The 25,992-nt window shown below is 39.5% G+C and overlaps 1 protein-coding gene across 1 annotated transcript in view; it reads right to left on the bottom strand.

The window, feature by feature from the left end:
- Positions 1 to 11,082: 11,082 nt before the first annotated feature.
- LOC136863054 (thrombospondin-2) overlaps positions 11,083 to 25,992 on the bottom strand; it is an 87,206-nt gene continuing 72,296 nt past the window's right edge. The window contains exons 4-5 of the mRNA XM_068226347.1: positions 24,239 to 24,429; positions 11,083 to 11,664 (exon numbers count right to left, since the gene is read on the bottom strand). Of these exons, the coding sequence (XP_068082448.1) occupies positions 11,539 to 11,664; positions 24,239 to 24,429 (317 nt within the window). The 3' untranslated portion in view covers positions 11,083 to 11,538. The remainder of the gene's footprint in view (positions 11,665 to 24,238; positions 24,430 to 25,992) is intronic.

Genomic DNA, 25,992 nt, shown 5'->3' with positions numbered 1-25,992 from the left:
CTTGCAATGCACTTTCAAAACGTTTAACAGGCGACGAGTACTCTGCTCAAATGACCACGTCCACTGCGTTCGCAAGACCTCTGCTTCCCTTCACCCTACTAAAAGTCCAGGTGTTCCAACAGATAAGAAACCAGATACCGCAGCTAAGTTCCAGACTCATCTTTAACAAACACACACTGAATACCGAGAGAAATTCAATTACTTTTCACCCACATATCTAAACCTTCGAAGTTCCCATTAGCGGCAGCTCAGAAAATTTCTATCATCTTCCACTTTAACAGTATATTTGAATCATGGACACGAACATGTAATAAGTTATTTGGAGACCAAATTTTCTCACTTTCCTGCTGACGAGTGACGCGGGCTTTGCTGCTCCAACAACCAGACAGAGAATGTGAAATATACGGAGGGAGATTTCTTTTATACTCTATGGGGTGACGCTACTCACACCATGAAGCTTGATTGCACAATCTGCTAATTCCGCATCCAATAGACCAATTTTCTTGAAATTTGTTCCATAACTTCGGACAGACTTACGATTTATTAAGGTGTTAATTTCATAATTTTCCCATGCTCGCAACAGGCGAAATAAATTATTTCTGCCCGGGCGTTTCGCGGGTTTTCTTCATCCATCAGCCTTGGCACGTGTCGCAATTTCAGGAGCCGGGCGCAGATTCTTCTCTAGGCTTAACTGCATTTATTTTTGTCCTGGGGGTTTTGTCTTTCCATAGGGTTTAAGAATAATTTAGATTCTTTATTTCTGGATTTACTATGTCACCAAAATCTCTCGTTACGAAGAATTCCTTGAATTTGTAAAATTGTTCATTATTCGAAGTCCACCGAAGTGTCCCAGCGTTTCACGAGTTTGCAGCTTGCTTGACGCGGGGAGCTCGTTCCCACGAGACAGCTAGACCCTAGAAATAACAACATGGCTGCTCTCAAAAAGTAGTTTGTAGCTGAAATAAATATTTGAAATTAAAATATAATTTTCTGATCGTAGAATTATGGGTTCAATATAGTACCTCTTCATCTGTGATGTGATCTACACATCTCACCCTCAGCATTATTCTGAAATACATCTCCTTAAATGATTCCAAACTTCCACTCTGAGACGAATATCTGTATCTGAAATAAGCAAATTTATTTTATTAAGTAAGACCGCCCTTACTTGGGCTGGTCTTTTTATATCCTTGTTGTTGGTTATTCTACTATCAAGTACAAATATTCGTCTTTTTCTTCTGAGAAAGTTCTAATGTGATATTTCCTACATTGCCTAATTGAATTAGACTACATATATTGTTTTATTAGCATTATTTATTTTCATTTAGCATTCCTTCTCTAAGACTGTCCGACACCTTGGTTGAATGCTCAGCATTGAAACCTTCGGCTAAGGGGCCTCCGGGCGCGATTCCCGGCTGGGTCGTGGAATGTAATCGCGTTTGATTAATCCTTCTGGCTCGAGGACTGGGTATTTTTGTTTGTTCCAATACTCTCCTCTTCATATTCAGAGAACACACCACATGAGGCCTACCAACCACAACAGAAACATTCAAAGGTGATTACATCCCGGGTTGGCGTCAGAAAGAGCATCCAGGCGTAAAACAGGACAAAATCCACATGTGGGACCTAGTACGCACCCGCGACCCAACTGATGTGTGAAAAACGGTATAAGAGGAAGAATAAGAAAAAGAGATTCCTTCTCCAAGACTGTGTTCATATTACTCAGTAGTTATTCCAGATTATCTGCAGACTCCAATAAAATGTCACTTTCGTCAGGAAATCACAGAGTATTGATTGCCTCTCTTTGAACTGTTAATCGTTTTCGAAATGTTTGTTTGATTTTATTTACAGCGTCTACTAAACATTAAAATAGAGGGACAAAAAAACTGCAACCTTACCTCATTCATTCCTGGATATTCCGTTTTTTCTGCATCCCTCGAATTTTACCCTGTAGGCTACTACATATAATACGCATATTACTTATACTTAAGTATAAATCAAATAAATATTACTGGGCGAGTTGGCCATGCGGTTAGGGGTGCGCAGCTGTGAGCTTGCATTCGGGATATAGTGGGTTCGAACCCCAGTGTCTGCTGCCCTGAAGATGGTTTTCCACGGTTTCCCATTTTCACACCAGGAAAATGTTGGGGCTGTACCTTAATTAAGGCCACTCCTAGGCCTTTACTATCTCATCGTCGCCATAAGAGCTATCTGTATCGGCGCGACGTGCAGCAAATTGTAAATTAAAAACAAATTAAAGTAACGTAAGTATTTATAATAAAAAATAAAAACGATACATCTCTTGTTGAATTATTTGCTTAGTTTGCGATTCCATATCATCTCTCGATACAAGGTTAAAACTTGTTCAGTTTGTTTTTTCCACTTCTTTTCCGAATCAAAAACTAATAACGAAGGAAAGGTGTATTTTGTAAGGATATAGAAATATAAAGGCACCACTGCTGCCTCCTCCCACCCCGCCCTAGCTAACATTACCGTTTCGAAAGGATATATTTATATTTTTAAAATTTTTGGTACACTTTTATCAGAAATCACAACATTCAGTACAATTCTTCAACTTCCTAAAAGTTACAAGGAAGAATTGCAATAAGTGTATTTACTTAGTATGGCGCTGATCCCTTCCAAATATTTTGAAAATAATGTTTTCAGCTTCACAGTCCATTTTAATAGTGTACTTTTGGGTACACTTTTGAAAGTCTTTATTGCAGCTACTAGCGTCATTAACTTGCATAAAAACAAATTCTTTGCTGCACGGAAAATATGCAAGTCATTGATATACGTTTCTGCTTAGACGGTAGGCGAATGAGTTCACATCGGCAATTCTACGCTTTTTCATATAATGCGAGTGTGTGTACTAGGTTACAGGAGTGACGTTACCGTGTGTAAGGGGCTTTGTTGTAACAAACCAAACGCTTGACTCGTTTAAAACATGGCGCCTTTAGTACCTACTGCGTATAGAAGGCGGTGTTCTAGCACACGGTAATAACGCGAGGAAAGAAGTTGACAAAGACTTGGTATGCAGTAGATATATGACAAACCCTAGTTACTATGGTTACCACGGTGTCGGCTTTCTGTCCACGCTAATTCCAGATAGCCCCCCCCCACCAGACCAGACACATATCCAAGTTACAATAATTATGACTCGTAAATTAATACGTTTCGTGAAAATTTTACCTGAAATTGTGGATTCTAAAATTTGACACGTTTCTACCTGCAACCCTGTTGATATACTAACGAACAGGGATAATTTATATTTTGGTCTAGTGACTGTGACTGGGTGAAACATGAATAAATAGTTTCTTAGATGTGAATCTACAAGATATGCAGGTTTTACGTTTAGGTACTTTTATATTTTTAACATACGACTGACTGCTGAAGGATCTCTCAGTTTCAGCGATAGTTACTTAATTATGGAGAAAACGTTTCGTTCATGCTGCTAATTTTAAATTTTTATTCATAATCCATTTGAATTTCAATGTGAAATTTAATTAGAGCCGGTTCCACAATAGCTATTGAACTATTTGCGTGAACACTAAGGAGAGATTCAGTCGCTTATTGAGTTACAGTAAAAATTGTGGATTTTAAGCTACGTTTTCATCTAATGACCAATGTGAGCACTTTAAACAGTTAAGAGTCACGTTACATTGAAAAATAAGGGAGTGATAAAATATAAATAGATAGTTATACAGGTCTCGTAGACATAAATATTTTGCAATTGGCTTTACGTAGCACCGACAAAGATAGGTCTTATAGCGACGATGGGATAAGAAATGGCTAGGAGTGTGAAGGAAGCGGCCGTGGCCTTTTTAATGTACATCCCCAGTATTTGCCTGGAGTGAAAGTGGGAAACCACGTAAAACCATCTTCAGGGCTGCCGACAGTTGGGTTCGAATCCATTATCCCCCGAATGCAAGCTCACAGCTGTGCGCCACTAATCGCACGGCCAATTGGATCGGTCTTAGATATAAATAAAATAAGGAACTTATATTTTATATTTCTGTCCCAAACAATGGAAGTAAAATCATCCCAACTTTGTAACCCTGATTAAATGGATTACTTCTCTTTCCTTGATGATATAAACGTCTTCGACTAAAATCACCACGTTATTGATGATGTTCACCTCAACTGCAGGCGAAATATGTGGAAGAAATATAAATTGAGTAGAGTACGACTCTATAGCCAGACATATGTTATTTCCGCTACCACCAGCTGTGAAACTTTACATTGTTTCAATCAAACACACAACCCTCGCCAAAGTGCGATTTCACAATCTAACAAAGAAGGTTAATTTTTTCGGTGGTATTGTGTCAATTTCTTGAGTATTATAATACTTCTAGGAATACAAGATAACATCTAGTAAGGATGGTGAGGAATAAGGAAATAAACAACAACAAAAACCTTCTGGTCTTTTTATTCAATGTTCTAATATGATGTCTCATGTTAACGCAATTCTTTTTTTTAATGTTATCCTAAATATTACAAATTATTATACAAATATTTCCTTCATATTGGAAACATGGTTTTGTGATGGCCTTTTGAATAAAGTTCCATAAATAAGATCGAAATCATTTTTATAACAGTCCAATGTATTCGTTAATGTGAAAATATCAAACTGGTACACTTGAAAATTAAAAAGAGGATTGTGGAGGAATGAGGTTCTACAGAAAAGCAAAGTGTAATCAACCAAAACTATTTGTAGTCATCTGTCTAAACTTTGAATTCAAAGAAAGTAGTATTTTGTGAATTCTCTCTCCTCTATTCAACTTTTCGCTTAATAAGGTATCACTAATATACGTAATATAGTATTTCCAGACTTAACCTCCAATATCTACTTACTGATATTGCCTGTTAATTTTAGCTTCAATACCTTTCAATTTACGTAGAATTTTACGTCTTATCTAATATGATATCTCATCTTAACGCAATTATTTTTTAATGTTATCTTAATATTACAAATTTCCGTTCATATTGGAAACATGCTTTGGTGATTACTTTTGAATAATGCTCCATAAATAAGATTGAAATCATTTTTATAACAGTCCAATCCTAACCAGAGAAACATTAATTTTCACATTGGCTAGGACTAGAACAGCGGTAGAAATGGCATTCGTTTACCGTACCCCCTCCCCCAACATATTTTAAAATTCTATACTTTTGATGATAGGTTGTATTGTAATTTCCAGTCGATTTTCTCGTTAAGAATCAGATTCTAAAAAACAGTGACTACACTACAGTTCAAGAAAAGTAGTGCACTGTGATTGTGACACAATTCGACGTGATATTCTGCCTCCACCAAGACAGAGGATGGGAAATGAAGTTTGAGAATTTACATTCACATCTCAGCTGTAGTTAAGGAGCGAAACCCACAAATAATGTTGTAAGCAAGTTATACTAACAGTGACTTTGTGCATTATTAATCAATCAATTAATTAATTAATTATTTAATTAATCAATTAATCAATTAACTCCGTTCATTCTGTATATTGAATATAACATACTCATTTTGGGATACTCCTCTTCTATCTAACTTCCTGACTCCAAATTGGTCAATTTTTCGCTACCTCTGAACAACAAACGAATTTAGTTTCCTTTTAAAAGTAGATGTTACGCACCTATTTTATCACTGATACTTACTCTCTGTTCAGGTGAGAGGGCATACCTGCTGTGTGCTCTACTTGCTCCTGCACAAACAATGGCGTCGTCGACATTATATACCTTCTATGAAGTAAATTTCTTAGTAAAGACTACACAAAATAAGATAGGACAATGAGAGTCGAGTTACGTGGATTACAGTTACACTCAGAATTCTTAGACTATGTGTCGCGTTGTATCTGAATCATATTTATCGAATGAAAAGCTTAAGTTCTATGGGCCAGTATGGTTCATTTAAACGAACACTCATTTCTTAAACCTATACTTCCTTATTCTGTCCAGAATAATGTAATCTAAGGGGGGTTGGAGTGTCTTATAAGCGAGGAATGACAGTCACATCTGCTGGTTCTTCCGTACGGCAAGAAGAGTACCCATCTTACTAAGTCGTTCATGGGCTGCGGGCACAATTATATACGAAAGTCGGGATACAGCTAACATGGCACCACGGTTACTTGATTGAAAATCCTAGTATATCCCTTAACTTCTTCATTTCCATTCTTCAGGTAGGTTTTCCCTTCGATCCAGCTGGCGCAGCCGCCTGGACGAAGGACCACTGCTAACACTGGTGACGCTAGGATGGGATTGGAAAGGAAGCGGCCGTGGTAAAGCATGGAAAACCATCTTCAGAACTGCCGACGATGACTTCGTAATTGTAGTCAAGACTGAATGTGTCCAGTGGTAATGAAATAAGGTTCAACCTTGTGTTCGAAGGACATTCTACCATCATAGCTTCGGTCCACTACTGTCCTTTGCAGAGCATGGACCCTCGAAAATTCCTAACGCATTTTTTTATGAAACGCTGGGAGCTATAAACCCAATTGTAATATTGGCTACGGCCTGAAAACTTTCTTCCATATTCATCGCGACACTGACTGTGAAAGCCTAAACTGAAATATTTCTCGGTAAAAGGAAAATTCGATTTTATCATATTAGAAAAGTATGTTGATTCCAAAAATTCATTATCTGTTCGACAGCAGATGCATGTCACCCATGTACACTGGGAATTCAACCCGATATAGACCACTCTGAGATGATTGCACAAAGAATAACGAGGCTGTTATGAAGTATAGGAATCCTCGTGCATTTTAAGTAAAACTAGCAAATGTACCCGTGCTTCGCTACGGTATTCTACATTGTATACGGATATCGACGTAAATACTGTGCGTGCAGCAAATGAGATTGTTTTAAAATTGCATGTCTCTTAGTCTTATCCGAGAAATAGCACGGGGAGGTCCACATACGTTGTTTCCAATGTAAAGTGAGGGTTGCGGAGTTGTGATGATAACGCCAGGCTCACTTGCCTACTGCCATTCACAATCGAGTTGGCAAGTTTACATTATAATTGCAGGCCCCAATGCCTACTGCGCGGTCACAATCGATTTGGAGAGTTTTAGTTACAATGGCAGACCCATTTCCTACTTTCAGACAGGTTACAGTTGAGGAGTTTTATTATAATACCAGGCAACTTCCCTACCACCAGTCAAAATTGAGTTGTGCAGTTATCATTATAATGACAGTCCCTGTTTACTGCTGCTAGCCAGCTTACTGCCAGTCACACGGAATTAGTGAGTTTCCATGAAAATAGCAGGCCACTATGCCTAATGCTAGTCAAATTTTAGATTGGAACATTTGTTTATAATGGCGGGCACCCTGGCCTAGAGCCAAACACAATAGAGTAGGGGACTTTCGAACAAAACTGCATGATCCCTTGCCTTCTGCAAGACAAATCGAAAAGTGAATTATTCATTAAAATGGTAGGCCCTCCTTACTAATGCCAGTTACACAGGAGTTGGAGAAGGACCCCATTCCTACTGCCAGCAGTCAAAGTCGGTGTAGGGAGTACTGATTACAATAGCAGACACATCCTTTCTCGATCGCTACAAATCGACATCAATGAATATATACAGATGGATATACGAAAGTATATGAATGTTTACAATATTGCAGACCTTCATTTACAGATTAACTGCTGCTAAACGGTACGTCATATCGACAAAGGATTGTACCGTAAGGCGCAGTATTTAGCGATCTAAATGGCTGGTCCTATGATATTTTCTCGCATCTAATCTATTCATGGGTCAGATTGAATCAGAAACGTTGAATAGGTTGAAATTTGCGTAAGATTATCTTACATTGCATTACTTTTCGGATAATTATGTGACATAGCATTTGGCTCACATATGGGTACTGGGTGGGCCAATGTTCGTGTAGAGTTTGATCATACTATCTTTCCTGTAAGAGATTGAAATGATGCACATGAGAAGAAAAGGTTTAGAAATTAATTTCCATTAAGGCAGGTAGATTTCCATTAAGTTTGGTTGTGTGTATTTTGAGGGAGTGCAAAATCACGGTTTCGGTTTCGTATAAACCCCCAATTAGTTCAGGGATTTAGAAACAATATTTGCCCTAAAACCTCCCCAAAGGATAGGTGGATTCTAAATATGAAGTTTGGTGGAAATATATCCAGTAGTTTTCAAGTTAGAGAAAGACAAACAGACCAAACAAACAAACAAACAAACAAACAAAGAAACAAACTAACTAACTAACTAACAGACACCAAGGAAACCTACCCTTGGACAGATGGATGCTATATATAAAAATTGGTTAAAATATCTTGTTAGTTTTCAAGTTGTAACAAGTACGCTTTACACGCACCCACTCTTGCGTTAAGTCCGCTGGGATTTGTACCGAAAAACGGTCCGTTAATGATATCTCCCTTACTAAATCCCGTTATCGAAATGATGCACATGAGAAAAAAAGGTTTAAAAATTAATTTTCATTAAGGCAGGTTGATTTCAATTAAGTTCGGTTGTGTATACTTTGAGGGAGTGCAAAATCACGGTTTCGGTTTCGTAAAAATCCCCACTCAGTTCAGGGATTTAGAAACGATATTTGCGCTAAAACCTACCCAAGGAGAGGTGGATTCTAAATATGAAGTTTGGTGGAAATATATATTTAGTAGTTTTCAAGTTATAGAAGGACAGACAAACAGACAAACAGACAAAGAGACTAACAGACAAACAAACAGACAAACAGACACCAAAGCTAAAAATGATGCAGATGGTCATTATTACACCTGAAACGGATAACTGTACGGAAATTTCGCCAAAATAATCAGTGTACAGACACACAGTTTGCGCTAAAACCTACCCAAGGACAGGTGGATTATAAATATGAAGTTTGGTGGAAATATATCCAGTAGTTTTCAAGTTATAGAAGGACAGACAAACAGACAAACAGACAAACTGACACCAAAGCTAAAAATGATGCAGATGGTCATTATTACACCTGAAACGGATAACTGTACCGAAATTTCGCCAAAATAATCAATGTACAGACACACGGTCGTTACGATTTTATTTATATAGATGACGGATAAGCATGAGCACGATGAAAAGTGCAGACTTCCACTTCGAGATTCATATCTCCTAAACGGTTTATGATATTAAGAAACGGTTTGCGCCATCAGACGCCTCATTTATCGCTCTACATGTTTGTTTCTAAACCATTTCCTCGTATCTCCCATATTAAGGGGGTAAATTGAGTTCACATTTTGAATAGGGTGAAATTTGGGTGCATTTTTAACATTTTACATTACATTTTGCCTACTTATGTATAAGCTAGAATCATGAAATTTGGTACACATCTGTCCCTTAATCGTGCCAATGTGCGCACACAACGTGATGATCCTATCATTCTTATAAATGTGTCAAACAATAAAATATACTTGTAAAAATCACCAAATTTACGAACAATCCAGAAATACGGCCAAATTTAACGTATAAGGGAGAGAGCTACGACAAAATGTCACAGGACCAAAGTTGTAGATCACTCCGAATTGAAGTGACACTGTGCCATCCGTTTTGTGATACGACTTACCGTTTAGCCAAAAAATAGCTCAAAAGGAATGTCTGCACAGTCATTAAAATTGCCTCCATATTTCGATATCCTTGGGGGTAAAAAGTGAAAAATTTGAACATCTTGGAATTTTCCCGTCGGTTAGGGACCAAAAGCTATAATTTCACCAAATTTCAATTGTCTACCTCGTCTCGCAGGTTGTGCCGCCATCTTGATTTGGGGGGATGGGGGATAAAAGTGAGGAAATTCCCGAAAATTTTTAAGCCCACGAAACCTATAGGTTATCGTTTTGGATATACTATACGACTGTGTTCTTATACTGAGCCCAAAATTTGAGCCCCCCAGCGTGCCCCCTTCAGGGAATTTTGAGAATTTCCGATTTTTCTAGGGATCCTGGGGTCATCAGTTTCCCTCGTACCAAGTTTCAAATTTCTGAGATTTCTGGAAGTGCCTCATTAATTCACGTCTTTTTCATTTTTAAATATTTATATATACATCGCTCCAGCCCGACTTGCTTTTATATATATAGATGACGGATAAGCATGAGCACGTTGAAAAGTGCAGACTTCCACTTCGAGATTCATATCTCCTAAACAGTTTATGATATTAAGAAACGGTTTGCGCCATCAGACGCCTCATTTATCGCTCTACATGTTTGTTTCTAAACCATTTCCTCGTATCTCCCATATTAAGGGGGTAAATTGAGTTCAAATTTTGAATAGGGTGAAATTTGGGTGCATTTTTAACATTTTACATTACATTTTGCCTACTTATGTATAAGCTAGAATCATGAAATTTGGTACACATATGTCCCTTAATCGTGCCAATGTGCGCACACAACGTGATGATCCTATCATTCTTATAAATGTGTCAAACAATAAAATATACTTGTAAAAATCACCAAATTTACGAACAATCCAGAAATACGGCCAAATTTAACGTATAAGGGAGAGAGCTACGACAAAATGTCACAGGACCAAAGTTGTAGATCACTCCGAATTGAAGTGACATTGTGCCATCCGTTTTGTGATACGACTTACCGTTTAGCCAAAAAATAGCTCAAAAGGAATGTCTGCACAGTCATTAAAATTGCCTCCATATTTCGATATCCTTGGGGGTAAAAAGTGAAAAATTTGAACATCTTGGAATTTTCCCGTCGGTTAGGGACCAAAAGCTATAATTTCACCAAATTTCAATTGTCTACCTCGTCTCGCAGGTTGTGCCGCCATCTTGATTTGGGGGGATGGGGGATAAAAGTGAGGAAATTCCCGAAAATTTTTAAGCCCACGAAACCTATAGGTTATCGTTTTGGGTATACTATACGACTGTGTTCTTATACTGAGCCCAAAATTTGAGCCCCCCAGCGTGCCCCCTTCAGGGAATTTTGAGAATTTCCGATTTTTCTAGGGATCCTGGGGTCATCAGTTTCCCTCGTACCAAGTTTCAAATTTCTGAGATTTCTGGAAGTGCCTCATTAATTCACGTCTTTTTCATTTTTAAATATTTATATATACATCGCTCCAGCCCGACTTGCTTTTATATATATAGATTTCACAGGACCATGAAATTTTCATCGCCAATGGTTAGATACAAAACGTTGATTACCTTGGAGGAGAGAAAATTCAAAAGCATTGTTGCATTATAGTCTACGTCTGAATGTACCGTGTCGTACAGCCCACTGTTAAGGGCCCAACTAGCCAAATAAATACTTACATTCTTGGTTTCTCTCCTTTTAATATCATAAAATGATTTGTTCATTTCATATTTAGTGTCTGTTTATCTATATTTCACTATGTCCTTCATCGAGTTCACCTTATGTGTAGTTAACTTACATTTATAAACTTAAACTAAAAATTCGTGTGCAACTGAGAAAACTCTTTCGTAGAACTCTTAGTTGTCAGTCACTAACTGAAATTCCACTTTGTACAAGTTTAATTTTGAAGGTTATCCTGGCCAGAAGATTGAAATACTGTAATGGACCGAAGAACAACATCAAAATGCTGGAATTGTTCACGAGTTGGGTCGAGGTGTAAAAGAAGCTGGACGCGCTGGACTACGTGGCTGAACTCCTTCGCACGACCAGTCGGGATGTGTTCTGCTGGGGTATGGCAGGATCTTCGCTACTTGCATGGAGCCCTGCAACATGCGAAAGTACAACGTATAGCTCATCCATTCATTTGTAATAGTTGTTACATTTTTATTCTTGAAAATAATATATGCACATACACATATAAGGATTTTCCTGAATAGTGCGCCTTGTCTATACTTTTATTGATGGTAAACTAATGCACACGTTTTTTGAGTATTTTTATTCGCCTTTTTCAAAAGTACAAAATTACAAAATTACAAATTACAAATTACCTGTCCAGACAGGTTTAAAATTAATCAATTAAAAAGAAAAACCAACATGACAGTTTAAAGAAATGTGGTGAAAAGAAAACCACAAGAAACCTGTATAATTGTATAAGAGTGTTGATACTACTATAAAACACTAACTGCACTATAATTTAACGAATAAAATACCAAAATTAGAATAACACTCTTTTGAAACATAATACAAAGCCATCGCACTGTTGTCAATTTTCATTACATCACGGTGTAAAATATACAAAATAAAAAAAACATAAAAAATGAAATAAATGATTCGCAAATTTTTCTATATTGCCTTTTTTACCATTTCCCAACGAGCATTCTTGATTGATCTAATAAAGTCCACCAACGTCCATCCACTCTTATCGAATGATGTCAAATTCCAATGCACTTCGCCGCTAGCAACCAAGTTACAGAATTCACTTCTGATTTTTCCGTCAGTGTAAATTCTCTAATCATTAACTGCTCATTCGATACAGAAGACAGAATTCCTTGTATTTTCCGCACTGTATTCACAGTCCATGACCAGACAGGTCGTGCTTCCCGACAAAATGTAACTCAGTGCACTGTGGTATCGAGCTCGCCGCATTGTCCACACTTATTATCTTCAGACAAGTTGTGACGAAAGCGCTTTGTTGCTGTTGGAACGATGTCAGTAATTACCGCGTAGACTGATGATCTCCACTGACTTGGTACATGTTTATAGTTAGCATTTGACATTTTCTTTGAGGGAATTTTCGTTCGATCGGTACTGGTCTCTGTAATCCTTTCAGCAGGTAAGTGTAGAAATTCTTCGTCGAGTGAAATTCTTTTCTTTCTTTTCGGTCCTGCAGGAGACTGTCAAGGATACCAACGATGGTTCGGAAAGCAGGATGTATATGCCTATGTCGACCACCTCTTACATCAGGCTCCGGAGGTTGAAGAAATATCAGTTCTGTTCGAGTTTCAACCTTGATAGTGATTTAAGTATCGTTATTCGCAGGAGAGCCTTATATTTCAGGTCTACACAAATTAGGTTGAGTCCTCCATGTGTATTCGGCAAGTACAGCTGGTCACGTCTCACCCGAAACAGAGAACCTCTACAAAGATAGTGGCCTAGACAATGTTCTATACGCTGTGTTATTTGTTTTGTTGCAGGTAGAACTTGAACAGAGTACCATATTTTGGATAAAGCAAACACATTAATATGCCGTACTTTTTGGATGAAATTCAGATACCTAGTATGTTTCTATATTAAGGTGTCTCTAACTTTATTAGTTATTGACGTCCGATTCTCGGTTAGCATATCTTTAAAATGTTGTTGGAAAACAATTCCTAAGATCTTCAACTTAGTTTCAATGGGCAGTGATCGATTAGGCGCAGGTGACTGATGTCGACCAAGAAGCATCATTCTGGACTTTTGCTTAAATACCTTCGAATCTGAATCTTCCTCAAATTCGTGGATTATATGTAGAGTTCGCTTTTCCTCGGATGTTTCTGTTAGGATAATACACACGTCGTCAGCATACGCCCGTACTGTCACTTTTTGTGCACTGAGTGTCAGGCCAGTTATACACTGATTTATTCGGTGAAGAAATGGTTCTAGCGCTATGATGAACAGAAGCATAGAGAGGGAATCCTAGACGAACTCATTTCCGCATAGGTATTTTCATAGTTAGATGTCCATTTGTAATGATTCGTGAGGTGGCTGTTCTATACAGTCCTTTAATGCACTCAATCAATTTACATGCAAAGGCGAAAGTTTGCATTGTGGACCATAGGTACGGATGTTTTATTCTGTCGAAGGCCTTATGGAAGTCCAGACTTACGAGTGTCGTGGGAGGAAGGCTCGATGAGGCTTTTCGTGTAACAGAATTATGTTTCTTAGCACTAACAGATTGGAAACAATATTTTGACCTGATGTCCCACACGATTGCTATTGTCCGATGACCTGTTGGAACTGCAATTTTATTGGTGATGATATTATTTTAGTGAATAGCTTGTAATCTGTATTTAGCAAGGTGATCGACCTGAGGTCTTCCATTCTTAGAGGTCTCGTGGTTTTGGGAATTAAAATAATAATTTCAGACGTGAATTCTTCCGTTGGGACGTGTGGCCTGTCTAGTATTTCTTGGTACACTTTAAACAGGTCTTCCTCTATTATGTCCCAGATTATTTGGTAGAATTTATAAATTATTCCATCTGGGCCTGGAGGGCGATGACGCCGTACTTGGGAAAGTGCAGAGAGTATTTCCTCCGAGGTAATATCTCCAATAAGACTTGATCCTTCTTCTTTATTCAATATTGGTAGAGCATGCTGTAGGATGCTGTAAAAGTGTTGATTAATGTGTGGGTCGCCATGGAATAGTGTTGTGAAGTAGTCTGCACTAATTTGGAGGACGTCCTTCATATCCGACTTAATGTGAGCATGCTCATCCCGGAGAACGCTCTTCTTCAAATACTGAGGGTACTTTGCCACGGATGAATGCCCCATTAGATGATTCTCTTGAATATTAATGATCGTGTGTTTGATTTCTTTCATTTCATTAGTGATATTCTCTACACTGGCTTGCTGTCGTTGAAGCTGGTATAAAACGTCTTAATAAAATTCAATGTATTTCTCTTTTCCTTTGCCCGATGTTTGGATTTTTAAAAATCGTTTAATTTCTGGTTTAACAATATCAGTCCACCATGTCACGTGGTAGTAGTATTTAGATCGTTTACTACGCAATTTCATCCATAGTGTTCGAAAATCAGTTTTGACATCATCTTGGTCGTACAAGAGGGACGCATTAAGTTTCGAGTATCCACGCCAATGTAGAGGTGGTTGTACTGTTGTTGAGTAACGAAATATGAGAGCATGATGGTCACTGAATGACACCGGTATAATCTCAGAACTGTGTAGCCTATTTATCATCTCTCGTGATGTATACGCCCTATCGATTCTAGAAGCTAACCCGGCCCGATAGAAGGTAAAATGGACGTCTGTTCCATGTTTAAGTTCCATACGTCATGTAAGTGCAATCCCTCCACAAGATTTTGTAGGCTGCAACAGTTATTGAAATGTCCAATTTGATCGTGCGGATTTAATACACAGTTAAAATCACCGGCCAAAATTATGATATTAATAGGGCCCTGCACAAAATATCTGATGTCATCTTCAAATAAACATTCTCTGTCAAGACCTTGAGAACCTGACGGAGCATAAACATTAATAAAAAGAGTGTCCTCAAATTTCACAGCAACAATTCTGCCATCGGGATGAAACTCCGCTTCAGAAACAGTCAGTCCTACTCTATATATTATATCCGTACTCGAAGTGATGGACCAACATTTACTTTATATTCGTATCCCGACAGACAGTCTAAGTTTGGATCATTAACATCTTGAATAAATAGGATATCTATGTCATGAAGCCTGAGAAAATCCTGAAGGAGAGCTTCAGGCTTTTGACGCCGTCTACGTTCAAGGCGGTGACACAACGTAGGAGAGTCATCTGCAGAAACAAGGAAACAATCAAAGTAATTGTAGTAGAATTCATCCTGGAAGGAGGATTTGATTAAGCTGCTGTGGTCAATACACCTTCACACCTACACTAGTCTCTACTTTCTGTAATTTAAGCCGACCGCGCGAGGTACTACGCATTTGAGTGCTGTACGGTTTGGATTCTGTGTCCGGCCCCATGGCTAAATGGTTAGTGTGCTGGCCTTTGGTTCAAGGGGCCCCGGGTTCGATTCCCGGCCGGGTCGAACACACATTTTATGGTGTTTTTCATGATACTTGCCATGATTGTACATACAATATTCCAAGGACTATACGAAACATGTATTAGGAACACACACTCGCACTACGCGATAACCACACAATACCGACAAGCCGCTTGCCGTGTTACCTCGGCCGAGGTTACGCACGAACTGTCGAGTTAACTCATAATTGCTGAAAAGTCGGGAATGGAATGAACGGTAATTTGACACTACATTAAAGTTGTAAAGTATTTAAACACAAGTCAATAGCAGTATTTTTTCTACATACTGTGTTTCAGTACTGCGTCTCTTTTGGGCTTTTAGACAAGCCCAATATCTCTACTTTATGCCCGCTAAGGGATTTACATCATAGAATACTTTTACGACAAGGCAATGTACTATCTTCAATTGCTACTTCAGATTGAAACTAAATCCCAAAATAACCGACCTTAGAAATTACGGAGGAAGGTACTTTATAGTTTATACAGTTTATATATATTATACCGTTGCCTCTCAACAGAGGTAGGCTAAGGACTGAATTTACTAAAAAAAATACAAATACTACTTAAACATTTTAAACGCTTAAATTACACTAATAACCCTTCAAGAAATTACTTAATTTTCAAATTTACCTGTACTCGTTTTAGCAAACTTGAATATCAGCTTTTTTTACATCTGACTGAATTTTATACTATGAATACTACAATTGATTGAACATTTATATGATTATTTTACTGAAATGAATTGAGGACTACTATTAACAACATACAATACTATAGAATAATTTTCACGAACATATTTCTTATATTTGCAATAAATTAATTTTAAAAGATGAAAGTTCACGATCCTAATCAATGAGCGAACAACTGAGAGAAAAGGAGATGAATTAGTAGAACTCAGAATATATTGATTATACAGGTTGTTAGGGGTATACGTGCGGATATTTCTTGTAGCAATCGATAATGATGTGTCGAACCAATATACATCAATTTTCAGCATTCCTCGGAAGTTACTTTCGTGAGCAAAGGGATATTATGTTTGCAGAGTAGTTAATACGCCTCTTCGATGAGAAGGGATAGCTTTGTTTTGTTTATATACATGGGCTGCCTGTCCACGATAACAAATGAAGGCTGCTGCTACTGGTTCATGACAAGTAACGCACCATTCTTGTTAAACTGGTTTTGTTTACGGGCATGTGCATCCTGTCCAAGATAACAGCTGAAGATTGGTGATGATGGTTCATGATATGTTACGTTACATTCTTCCAAAACCAGTTTTGTTTATTTAAGGGCAGCCGGTCCACGATAAATTGTTAGCATTTTGTTTCCGTTTCAAGATCTTCAGACGCCCTTGGTCATCGATCTCGGTTAATGGAGATGTATCAAATAGCCGGTGTTAATGTGAGTTCTGCTGTTGTTAGGTCCTTTAGGGGATTGGGATATTTGGGGTCATCAGCCCCATGCTCAAATAAGTGTGGAAATGCTTTGACCACCTGTGTCGGTGCGGGGTCTGTAAGACAGTGTGGTATTATATTTACTCGATATCGAAATGAGTAGTATTGAAAGTGACTTATTAAAGCACATCAAACGTTTTGTTTCAAACGGATAATCTACATGTTATTAAACTACATAAATTAAAGTTCGTCTTTGAAACTAAAAGAACATGCATAATGGTAAAATAAAGCATTTTAACTTATTGCTGCGTTTGCAGTGCTTATTAACGGCATCAAAATAAAAGTTTACGGACTGAGTGGCTCGGACGGTTAAAGCACTGGCTTCTTGGTATTTACTTGACAGGCTTAATCCTTGATGCATGATTGCTTGCTTGCTGTTTAAAGGGGCCTAATATCTAGGTCATCGGCCCAGCTTAATCCTAGCTCAGTCTGGTGGTATATTAACCTGCTCAAACACGTCAGATTCCTATCAGTAGATGTACTGGCACGTTAAATTATATATGTGGGAAAAACTTTCGGCACCTCGGAGTCTCCGAGAACCGTAGAAAGAAGTTAGTGGGACGTAAGCAAATAACATTATTATTATTATTATTATTATTATTATTATTATTATTATTATTATTATTATTATTATTAAAATAAAAGTTACCGGGCGAGTTGGCCGTGCGCGTAGAGGCGCGCGGCTGTGAGCTTGCATCCGGCAGATAGTAGGTTCGAATCCCACTATCGGCAGCCCTGAAGATGGTTTTCCGTGGTTTCCCATTTTTCACACCAGGCAAATGCTGGGGCTGTACCTTAATTAAGGCCACGGCCACTTCATTCCAACTCCTAGGCCTTTCCTATCCCATCGTCGTCATAAGACCTATCTGTGTCGGTGCGACGCAAAGCCTCTAGCAAAAAAATAGTTAACCGTTACACTCAAACTTTGTAGCTCTTAATTTGTCATAATACACGAAAAAAATTGTGAACTGTTAACAACTCCGAATTATTAATCATAACTATGAACACGTCTCCGAAATCACTGGAACATGTATTTGAACGTCCGAAGTTACTGTTCTGATCCTTCATAGGAAATGCTCGAATTTCCGTCTTTAACTCGACGACAGTCTTCCATGTGCTGACACTATAAATCCCACACCCGTCTCCACACCTTTACGTCAGCTCTCACAGTTACGACGGCATCCCAAATACGTTGTCTTATAGTTACTTCATCGACATTTCCACTTGGTACACCAAGTCTTGGAGGTTCCCCCAGAAATAAAAATCTAGTGGATTTAAATCGGAGGAAGTAGATTGCCAGCTGACGGGACTATACCGACCAAACCATCGATGGGGAAACGGCGCTCTAGTTATCTACGAACATACATATTGGCTTGGCGAGGCGCCCCATCGTGCATGAGCCACATCAGCTTACGTATCCGTAGTGGAACGTCGTCCAGAGGCTCTGACAAAGAAGATTGCAGAAAATGGAGATAACCAAAGCCAGTCAGTCCTGCATTCAGCTCAAATGGTCCATGAAGCTGATCTCACAAATGTACAGCCCTAATATTTGTAGAAAACCTGTGCTGGAAATGACCTTGGTGAATGGCATCAGGGTCGTATTTTGCTCATGTATGGGCATTGTGAAAATTACATACCCTCCCATGTAAAGGATGCCTCGTCTGTAACCAAAACATTGTGCGGAACGACTGCATTACCTTCACATTGTTGCAAGAACAAGGTACAGAATTCAGTTCTTGGTAGGTAATCCGCTTCTTGGAGATGCTCGACTTTCTACTTTATTTTTACAATTTGCTTAATGTCGTACCGACACAGATAGATCTTACTGCGACGATGGGATAGGAAAGAAGTAGGAATGGGAAAGAATCAACTACGGCCTTAATTAAGGTACAGCCCAAGCATTTGCCTGCTGTGAAAGTGAGAAACCACGGAAAACCATCTTCAGGGCTGCCGACAGTGGGGTTCGAATCCACTATCTCCCGAATGCAAACTGATAGTTACATGACGTAAACCATGCGGCTACTTGCTCGGTGAGATGCTTAACTCTGTGGTAGTGCTCCGGGTACAATAGCTGTTCACGCAATGTGAGATGAGCAGTCTAGTCAGATGTATCTACTTGTCTTGCCAAGCTCCTTGTGCTTATTGTCGGTCCCTCTTTGACAAGTTTTTTCCCGCCGAAGCTACGAAGGATCGCGATGTGATCCACGGCAGTCGATCCGAGGATGAAGCGAGCCTGAATAGCGGAGCCTTCGGTACACAGCGACGGACGTTCAGCTATTGGAAATACGGCGGTTTGGAAATTGTTGCCTGTACAGCTTCCTCGCCACATGTTCAGTTTCTCCAGCTGCTCCGTACAGGAGGTGAATATGAGCTAACTCGGCACATGTAAACATTTCCGTTACTAATCAATTGGCTACAGTGATGTTGTTAGCTATACAAGTGTTCAACGACTGCGGGACAGGCAACAACAACTTGCCAGCAATGACAGTGGGGCAGGTAGCGTGGAGCCTAAGTCCAGTGCCGCATTCACTTGTTCACGCACCACCACTGAGTGTAACGTCACTCGCATTGCTTGCATAACAGCTGTGTCAGTACGTTTCCTCGTCTGATTGATATACGTAGAGTTAACAATATCTTGAGGTTAAAACATATTACTTTTAAAATATAAACAAGAATATATTTTGGAATGAATCAATGGAGCGAAGTCGTATATAATAAGAATAAGAATAAGAAGAATAACAGGAATAAAAAGAATTGACTATTCTTAATTAGCGAGCTGAACTTATCAACGTTTATAACTATGGATCTCAACGCGTGTATAATGCCTTAAATATGGCGAAAAGGATGCTCTAATGCCGGTTTGATTAGCTGGATGGTACATCGCTGGCCTTCTGATCGCAACTTGGCAGGTTCTATCCGTTTTTTTTTTTTTTTTTTTGCTATTGGTTTTACGTTGTCCCGACACAGATAGGTCTTATGGCGACGATGGGTAGGAAAGACCTAGGTATTGGAAGGAAGCGGCCGTGGCCGTAATTAAGGTACAGCCCCAGCATTTGCCTGGTGTGAAAATAGAAAACCACGAAAAACCATCGACAGGGCTGCCATCAGTGGGATTCGAACCCACTATCTCCCGGATGCAATGGTTCGATCCGCTTCAGTCCGGTGATATTTGAAGGTGCTCAAATACGTCAGCTCGCATAGGTAGTTTTAGAAGTATGTAAAATAAATCATGTGGGACAACATTCTGGCATCTCCATTTCTTCAAAAACCGTAAAAGTAGTTACTAGGACGTAAAACCTAATATTATTATTATTGTTATTATTATTATTATTATTATTATTATTATTATTATTATTATTATTATTATTATTATTATTATTATTATTATTATTATTATTATTACGAAAGTTAGATCTGTTTACGAGTACAGCAAGACCTCGTCTCGCATGTGCGCTGCCACCGCTCTTCCCCAGGGACTGGGGGAAGAGCACACCAACGTGAGTTGGCCTACAATAGCAGACAGGTTCAACAACCCCTATGCTCTGCTACTGTAGTTGAACATGTTGATTCAACGACACGAGGTCAGTATGACATAACCGGCGTTTTCTACTATGGCAATTCAAAACACATCTTGTCCTGAAATATTTGGCTCGTTTAAAGGGAAACTAATAGGACAATGTGAACTGTAAATAGCATGTGTTGTGAGATGTAGTTTTCTTTACAGACTAGAAAAGTATCTGCACGTATACTCCTAACATTCTGTATAAATAAAAAACACTATCATGATAAACAACATACAATTCTTCATCAGTGTTTGAATTATGATGAATACCTTATGCAGAAATGAAAATGAGCAAGAAACAAATGACGCAGTGGGACGTAGCAATGATATACTTGGACATTTACAAACATATCTTTTGAAGTACGAGGGCTTTCTTTTTTCGCCAGATTATAGAGAACTTCTACAAACAATTTGGATTGTCAAAGACTTTCATGATAGAAATGAAACAACTGCATAGAGAGACTCCATGAAATTAGTGAAACACCACTCTGATATGCTGCAATATTATCCCTCACTGTCTGAATTACATAAATATGTCCAAGCATCAACATTTTCCATGACTGCTGGATATAATATACCGGTACTATAATTATCTGTGCTGACACTGCGGTCTAGGGATAGCGTGCCTGACTGTAACATGGAGGTCTTGGGTTCAATTTCTGACCAGGATCTGTGGGCTTGTTCGAGATCCACTGAGCCTGCGTGATTACAATTATCAAGTTATCTGACGGTGAGATACAGATACCAGTCAAGAATGTCGCGAATAATGGCCGTGAGGATTCATCGTACTCACCACGCGTCGTCTCGTAATGTTAAAGCCTTTGGGCTGAGCAGTGGTTGCTTGGTAGACCAAGGCCCATGAGGGTTATAGTGCCATGAGGTTTGGTTTATAATGAACATTTGTCACGGCACTCCTTCCCTCCATGACAGTTTGCAATTGATTATGATGTACGAAGAATTCAAAATTAAAATAAATGAAACAATATATTGAACAATGCATTTTCTTACTCTTATATATTATCTGTGCATCCCCATAAGATGATCAACATGAAGTTTCAAGCTCAGGTGAATACCAAGGCAATTATTCATCACTTCCAACAACATTTTGTTATCACTCGCGATATAACTCAGAGAAGCACTCAGAGACAGTCACCGAAAATTTGGAAGCTTGAAGTAACACCATAAACAGGCTGTGCGAAAGCATACGGAGAACTACGAAAACTACGCTTCAATGGAGTTCTTCAGGAACTGTATAATTTCTGGCCAGGATCTGTGGGCTTGTTCGAGATCTACTGAGCCTACGTGATTACAATTATCAAGTTGTTTGACAGTGAGATAGAGATACCAGTCCAGGATGCTCTGTACACGTACGGCTTGAAGGCTTCCATGTCAAGATATTGTTATTCTGGATGGAACCGGGTTCCAGATGTAAGTTACATTTCACTCTTTGTACCAGAGTTATGTAGAAAAACTACTGTGTGAGGAAATATCTGAATATCCAGTAACACATTCGCTCAGACATATCTACTCTAAGATGGAAGAAGGCGTTTTAAATGTCGGAAACTCGCCATTAACCTACAAGTGGAATCGCTGGAGCTGAATCGCTTTCAACATCAACATTAAGTGGGTAGAGGAATAGAATGGAACTGCACTTTTGAGGACGTAAGAAAATTCCAGACTCAATTTAGGCACTAGCCACTTTGTAAATACCGGAGTATGTACGGAAGATAACAATTTCGTGTGGCTATTTCTCGCCGAGTGCAGCCCTTGTAAGGCAGACCCTCTGATGAGTGTGGGCGGCATCTGCCATGTGTAGGTAACTGCGTGTTATTGTGGTGGAGGATAGTGTTAGTACGGAAGATAAGGAGGGTTCATGCTGCTCATGGTGCGTGGGTGGGAAGTTCTTCAATTCGTGTATTTGTAGAATTGATATTCTGAATATCTAGCACATTGTAAAGCTCCGTAATCCGAACAACTAATAGCGACATCACAGTTACTTCGAATTCCAAATGTACAGCATTTTGATAGATGGACTAGATATTACAATATTAATTTTGTGGGGTTTCAATATGTAACCTTACTATATTGTACTTTCTTCGAAAATTATGACCCCTGTGTGCCCCCACCTAATAGTAAAATTTGTAATATGAAGTGAAGAATCACAGATGAGAACCTACGTTGCAATAACTACGAGGCTGTACCATGAACAATCTCCACGTAAAACTTTAAAACATAGTTATCTCCGTTACACTTTCCACACAGTCTCACAATTATTTCCCCAAGCCTTTAATTAGTTTCGACTGAGAGAGGTGGCTATTACGCGATCCACATCGTGTATTTGGAAGGTTTCAGCCCCATTGTTGGCAGCCGTAAAGATTGATTTCTGTAATTTCTCATTTCCACACCAGATAAATGCTAGGACCTTTACCTTAACTGGCGGCATGGTCGCTTCCCTCTGAGTCCAAGCCCTTTTCCAATCCCAGCGTCGTCGAAAACCTACCTGTGTTAGTCTAAGGTTAAACGGCTAGAAACTATTCAATCAATAATATTACTTGTTTTTACGTCCCACTAATTACTTTTACAGTTTCGAAGATGCTGAGGTGCCGGAAATTTTGTCCCGCAGGAGTTCTTTTACGTATCACTAAATCTACCGACAGGAGGCGGAAGTATTGGAACATGTTGATTCAACGACACGAGGTCAGTATGACATAACCGGCGTTTTCTACTATGGCAATTCAAAACACATCTTGTCCTGAAATATTTGGCTCGTTTAAAGGGAAACTAATAGGACAATGTGAACTGTAAATAGCATGTGTAGTGAGATGTAGTTTTCTTTATAGACTAGAAATGTATCTGCACGTATTGAGCTAAGATCGAACCTGCTAAGTTAGATTCAGAAGGCCAGCGCTCTGCCGTTGGAGCTAACTCAGCCAAACAAGTATAAAATGTCCACCTTGCCACTGTATATTGTAGATGGATGATTTGTGTTTTTTTCGCTTCATTATATTGTTTTGGTTTATGTTTTTGTTCCATTTTTGTGATTTTGCTCTAACTGAAAATTACAGTACTTTTGTATTCCACATTCATTAGGGCAAGTCTGCAGCTCTGCGGTTTGTACAGTTTACGGAGTTTTGTTCGGTCAAGTTTTAACCTTTACAGTGCTGATTAATTAACGATATATCATCGTTTCATAGTTGTGCGTAAAGTGCCATCAACGATATATATTACTGTGTAAATTATTTATTACTACGTGCTCTTAGGATGTTTATATCCGATGGAAAATAGCATCTTAATTGTCGTTCTCACAGAAGAAATAATACTGTTCATAATGGCGTTCCGAAAGAACACATTATTTCACTCGTTTCATGAAATGAATTTTAAAAATTCATGTTGTGTTTACATGCTATTATTTACAAATTACTGGTTGCATACAGTTACACAATAAGAAGTGGCTGATCCACCTGTTTAAGAGGGAACCTCCAAAATACTATAAATGTGCATTGCATTCTACGCAGCTTCGGGGACTCTACGCGTAACACAAAGGGCGTTAATATCCTGACTCAGAGAAATATCGATAAGACAGATCGTTGATATACTACTTACGAGAAATTTCTTTTTGAAGCCTGGCTCTTGTCTGAAGTAGACGAGTGCATCGTCAGGGATATGAAGGCGGGCGTATGGTGAGTTGCCTGCCAGTGGCTGGTCTCGACCAGGCAGGCAGTCTGTGTGGAGGTGAAGCATGTTGGTGGTGGTGTTGAGGGCCAAGGAGATGTGCGTCCACCCAGAGCCACCTGCTAACATATTCATAACGCTATGAGACAAAATCAAGACACTGAAATTTAATTAATAGAACCAGGTTTACTGAATACAGCACTTAAAAAATAACCTCGTATATTTTCAGTGAGACTTCATGCTCACTCAGTAAGGGTGGTCCCTAGCCCATTATATCAGTCATCAATAATATACACTTTTTTTTTGCTAGGGGCTTTACGTCGCACCGACACAGATAGGTCTTATGGCGACGATGGGATAGGAAAGGCTTAGGAGTTGGAAGGAAGCGGCCGTGGCCTTAATTAAGGTACAGCCCCAGCATTTGCCTGGTGTGAAAATGGGAAACCACGGAAAACCATTTTCAGGGCTGCCGATAGTGGGATTCGAACCTACTATCTCCCGGATGCAAGCTCACAGCCGCGCGCCTCTACGCGCACGGCCAACTCGCCCGATAATATACACTAGACCCGTTAACAGACACAAGATATTTAAATCTGTTTTCATCAAATGTGATGACTTCTACACTAAATATGGTCATCGGTTAGAAACATAAAAAAACCACACCTGAATTAAAGAGCAGCAAGAAGCCCCAACAATGAACTATCGATGAAACAGATAATATAAACCTTATTTTCTAAAAATAAAAGTGAATTGGCCACAAAATCAAATTTTCATTCCCAAGATAATATGTTTAACTAATATCAGCCAAGTTTTTGAAAATATCATCAAACTTCACCTCCAAGAATATTATCGACGGTGTGAGCAATACCTATTATCCCACAATATTTTGCCGATGTATTACCCTCCTTAAGGCTGGTCACGCTTCCCAGTCACACATGGATAATCAGTCCAACAGAACAACGCTCGCTGTGTTCATTTTCCTGTGCTGATGTACACTGACTGACAGAGCAAATCCAACACCAAGAAGGAGTGGTCAGAACTTTATGCCAATTGCAGGGTAGACTGACGTCACTGAGGTATGCTCATGATGTGAAATGCGCCGCTGTGCTGCGCACGTAGCGAACGATAAATGGGACACGGCGTTGGCGAATGGCCCACTTCGTACCGTGATTTCTCAGCCGACAGTCATTGTAGAACGTGTTGTCGTGTGCCACAGGACACGTGTATAGCTAAGAATGCCAGGCCGCCGTCAACGGAGGCATTTCCAGCAGACAGACGACTTTACGAGGGGTATGGTGATCGGGCTGAGAAGGGCAGGTTGGTCGCTTCGTCAAATCGCAGCCGATACCCATAGGGATGTGTCCACGGTGCAGCGCCTGTGGCGAAGATGGTTGGCGCAGGGACATGTGGCACGTGCGAGGGGTCCAGGCGCAGCCCGAGTGACGTCAGCACGCGAGGATCGGCGCATCCGCCGCCAAGCGGTGGCAGCCCCGCACGCCACGTCAACCGCCATTCTTCAGCACGTGCAAGACACCCTGGCTGTTCCAATATCGACCAGAACAATTTCCCGTCGATTGGTTGAAGGAGGCCTGCACTCCCGGCGTCCGCTCAGAAGACTACCATTGACTCCACAGCATAGACGTGCACGCCTGGCATGGTGGCATGGTGCCGGGCTAGAGCGACTT

Source organism: Anabrus simplex, chromosome 1, assembly GCF_040414725.1.
Source record: "Anabrus simplex isolate iqAnaSimp1 chromosome 1, ASM4041472v1, whole genome shotgun sequence".
In the NCBI taxonomy this organism is placed as follows: Eukaryota; Metazoa; Arthropoda; class Insecta; order Orthoptera; family Tettigoniidae; genus Anabrus; species Anabrus simplex.
This window is presented reverse-complemented; position numbering and strand designations above follow the sequence as displayed.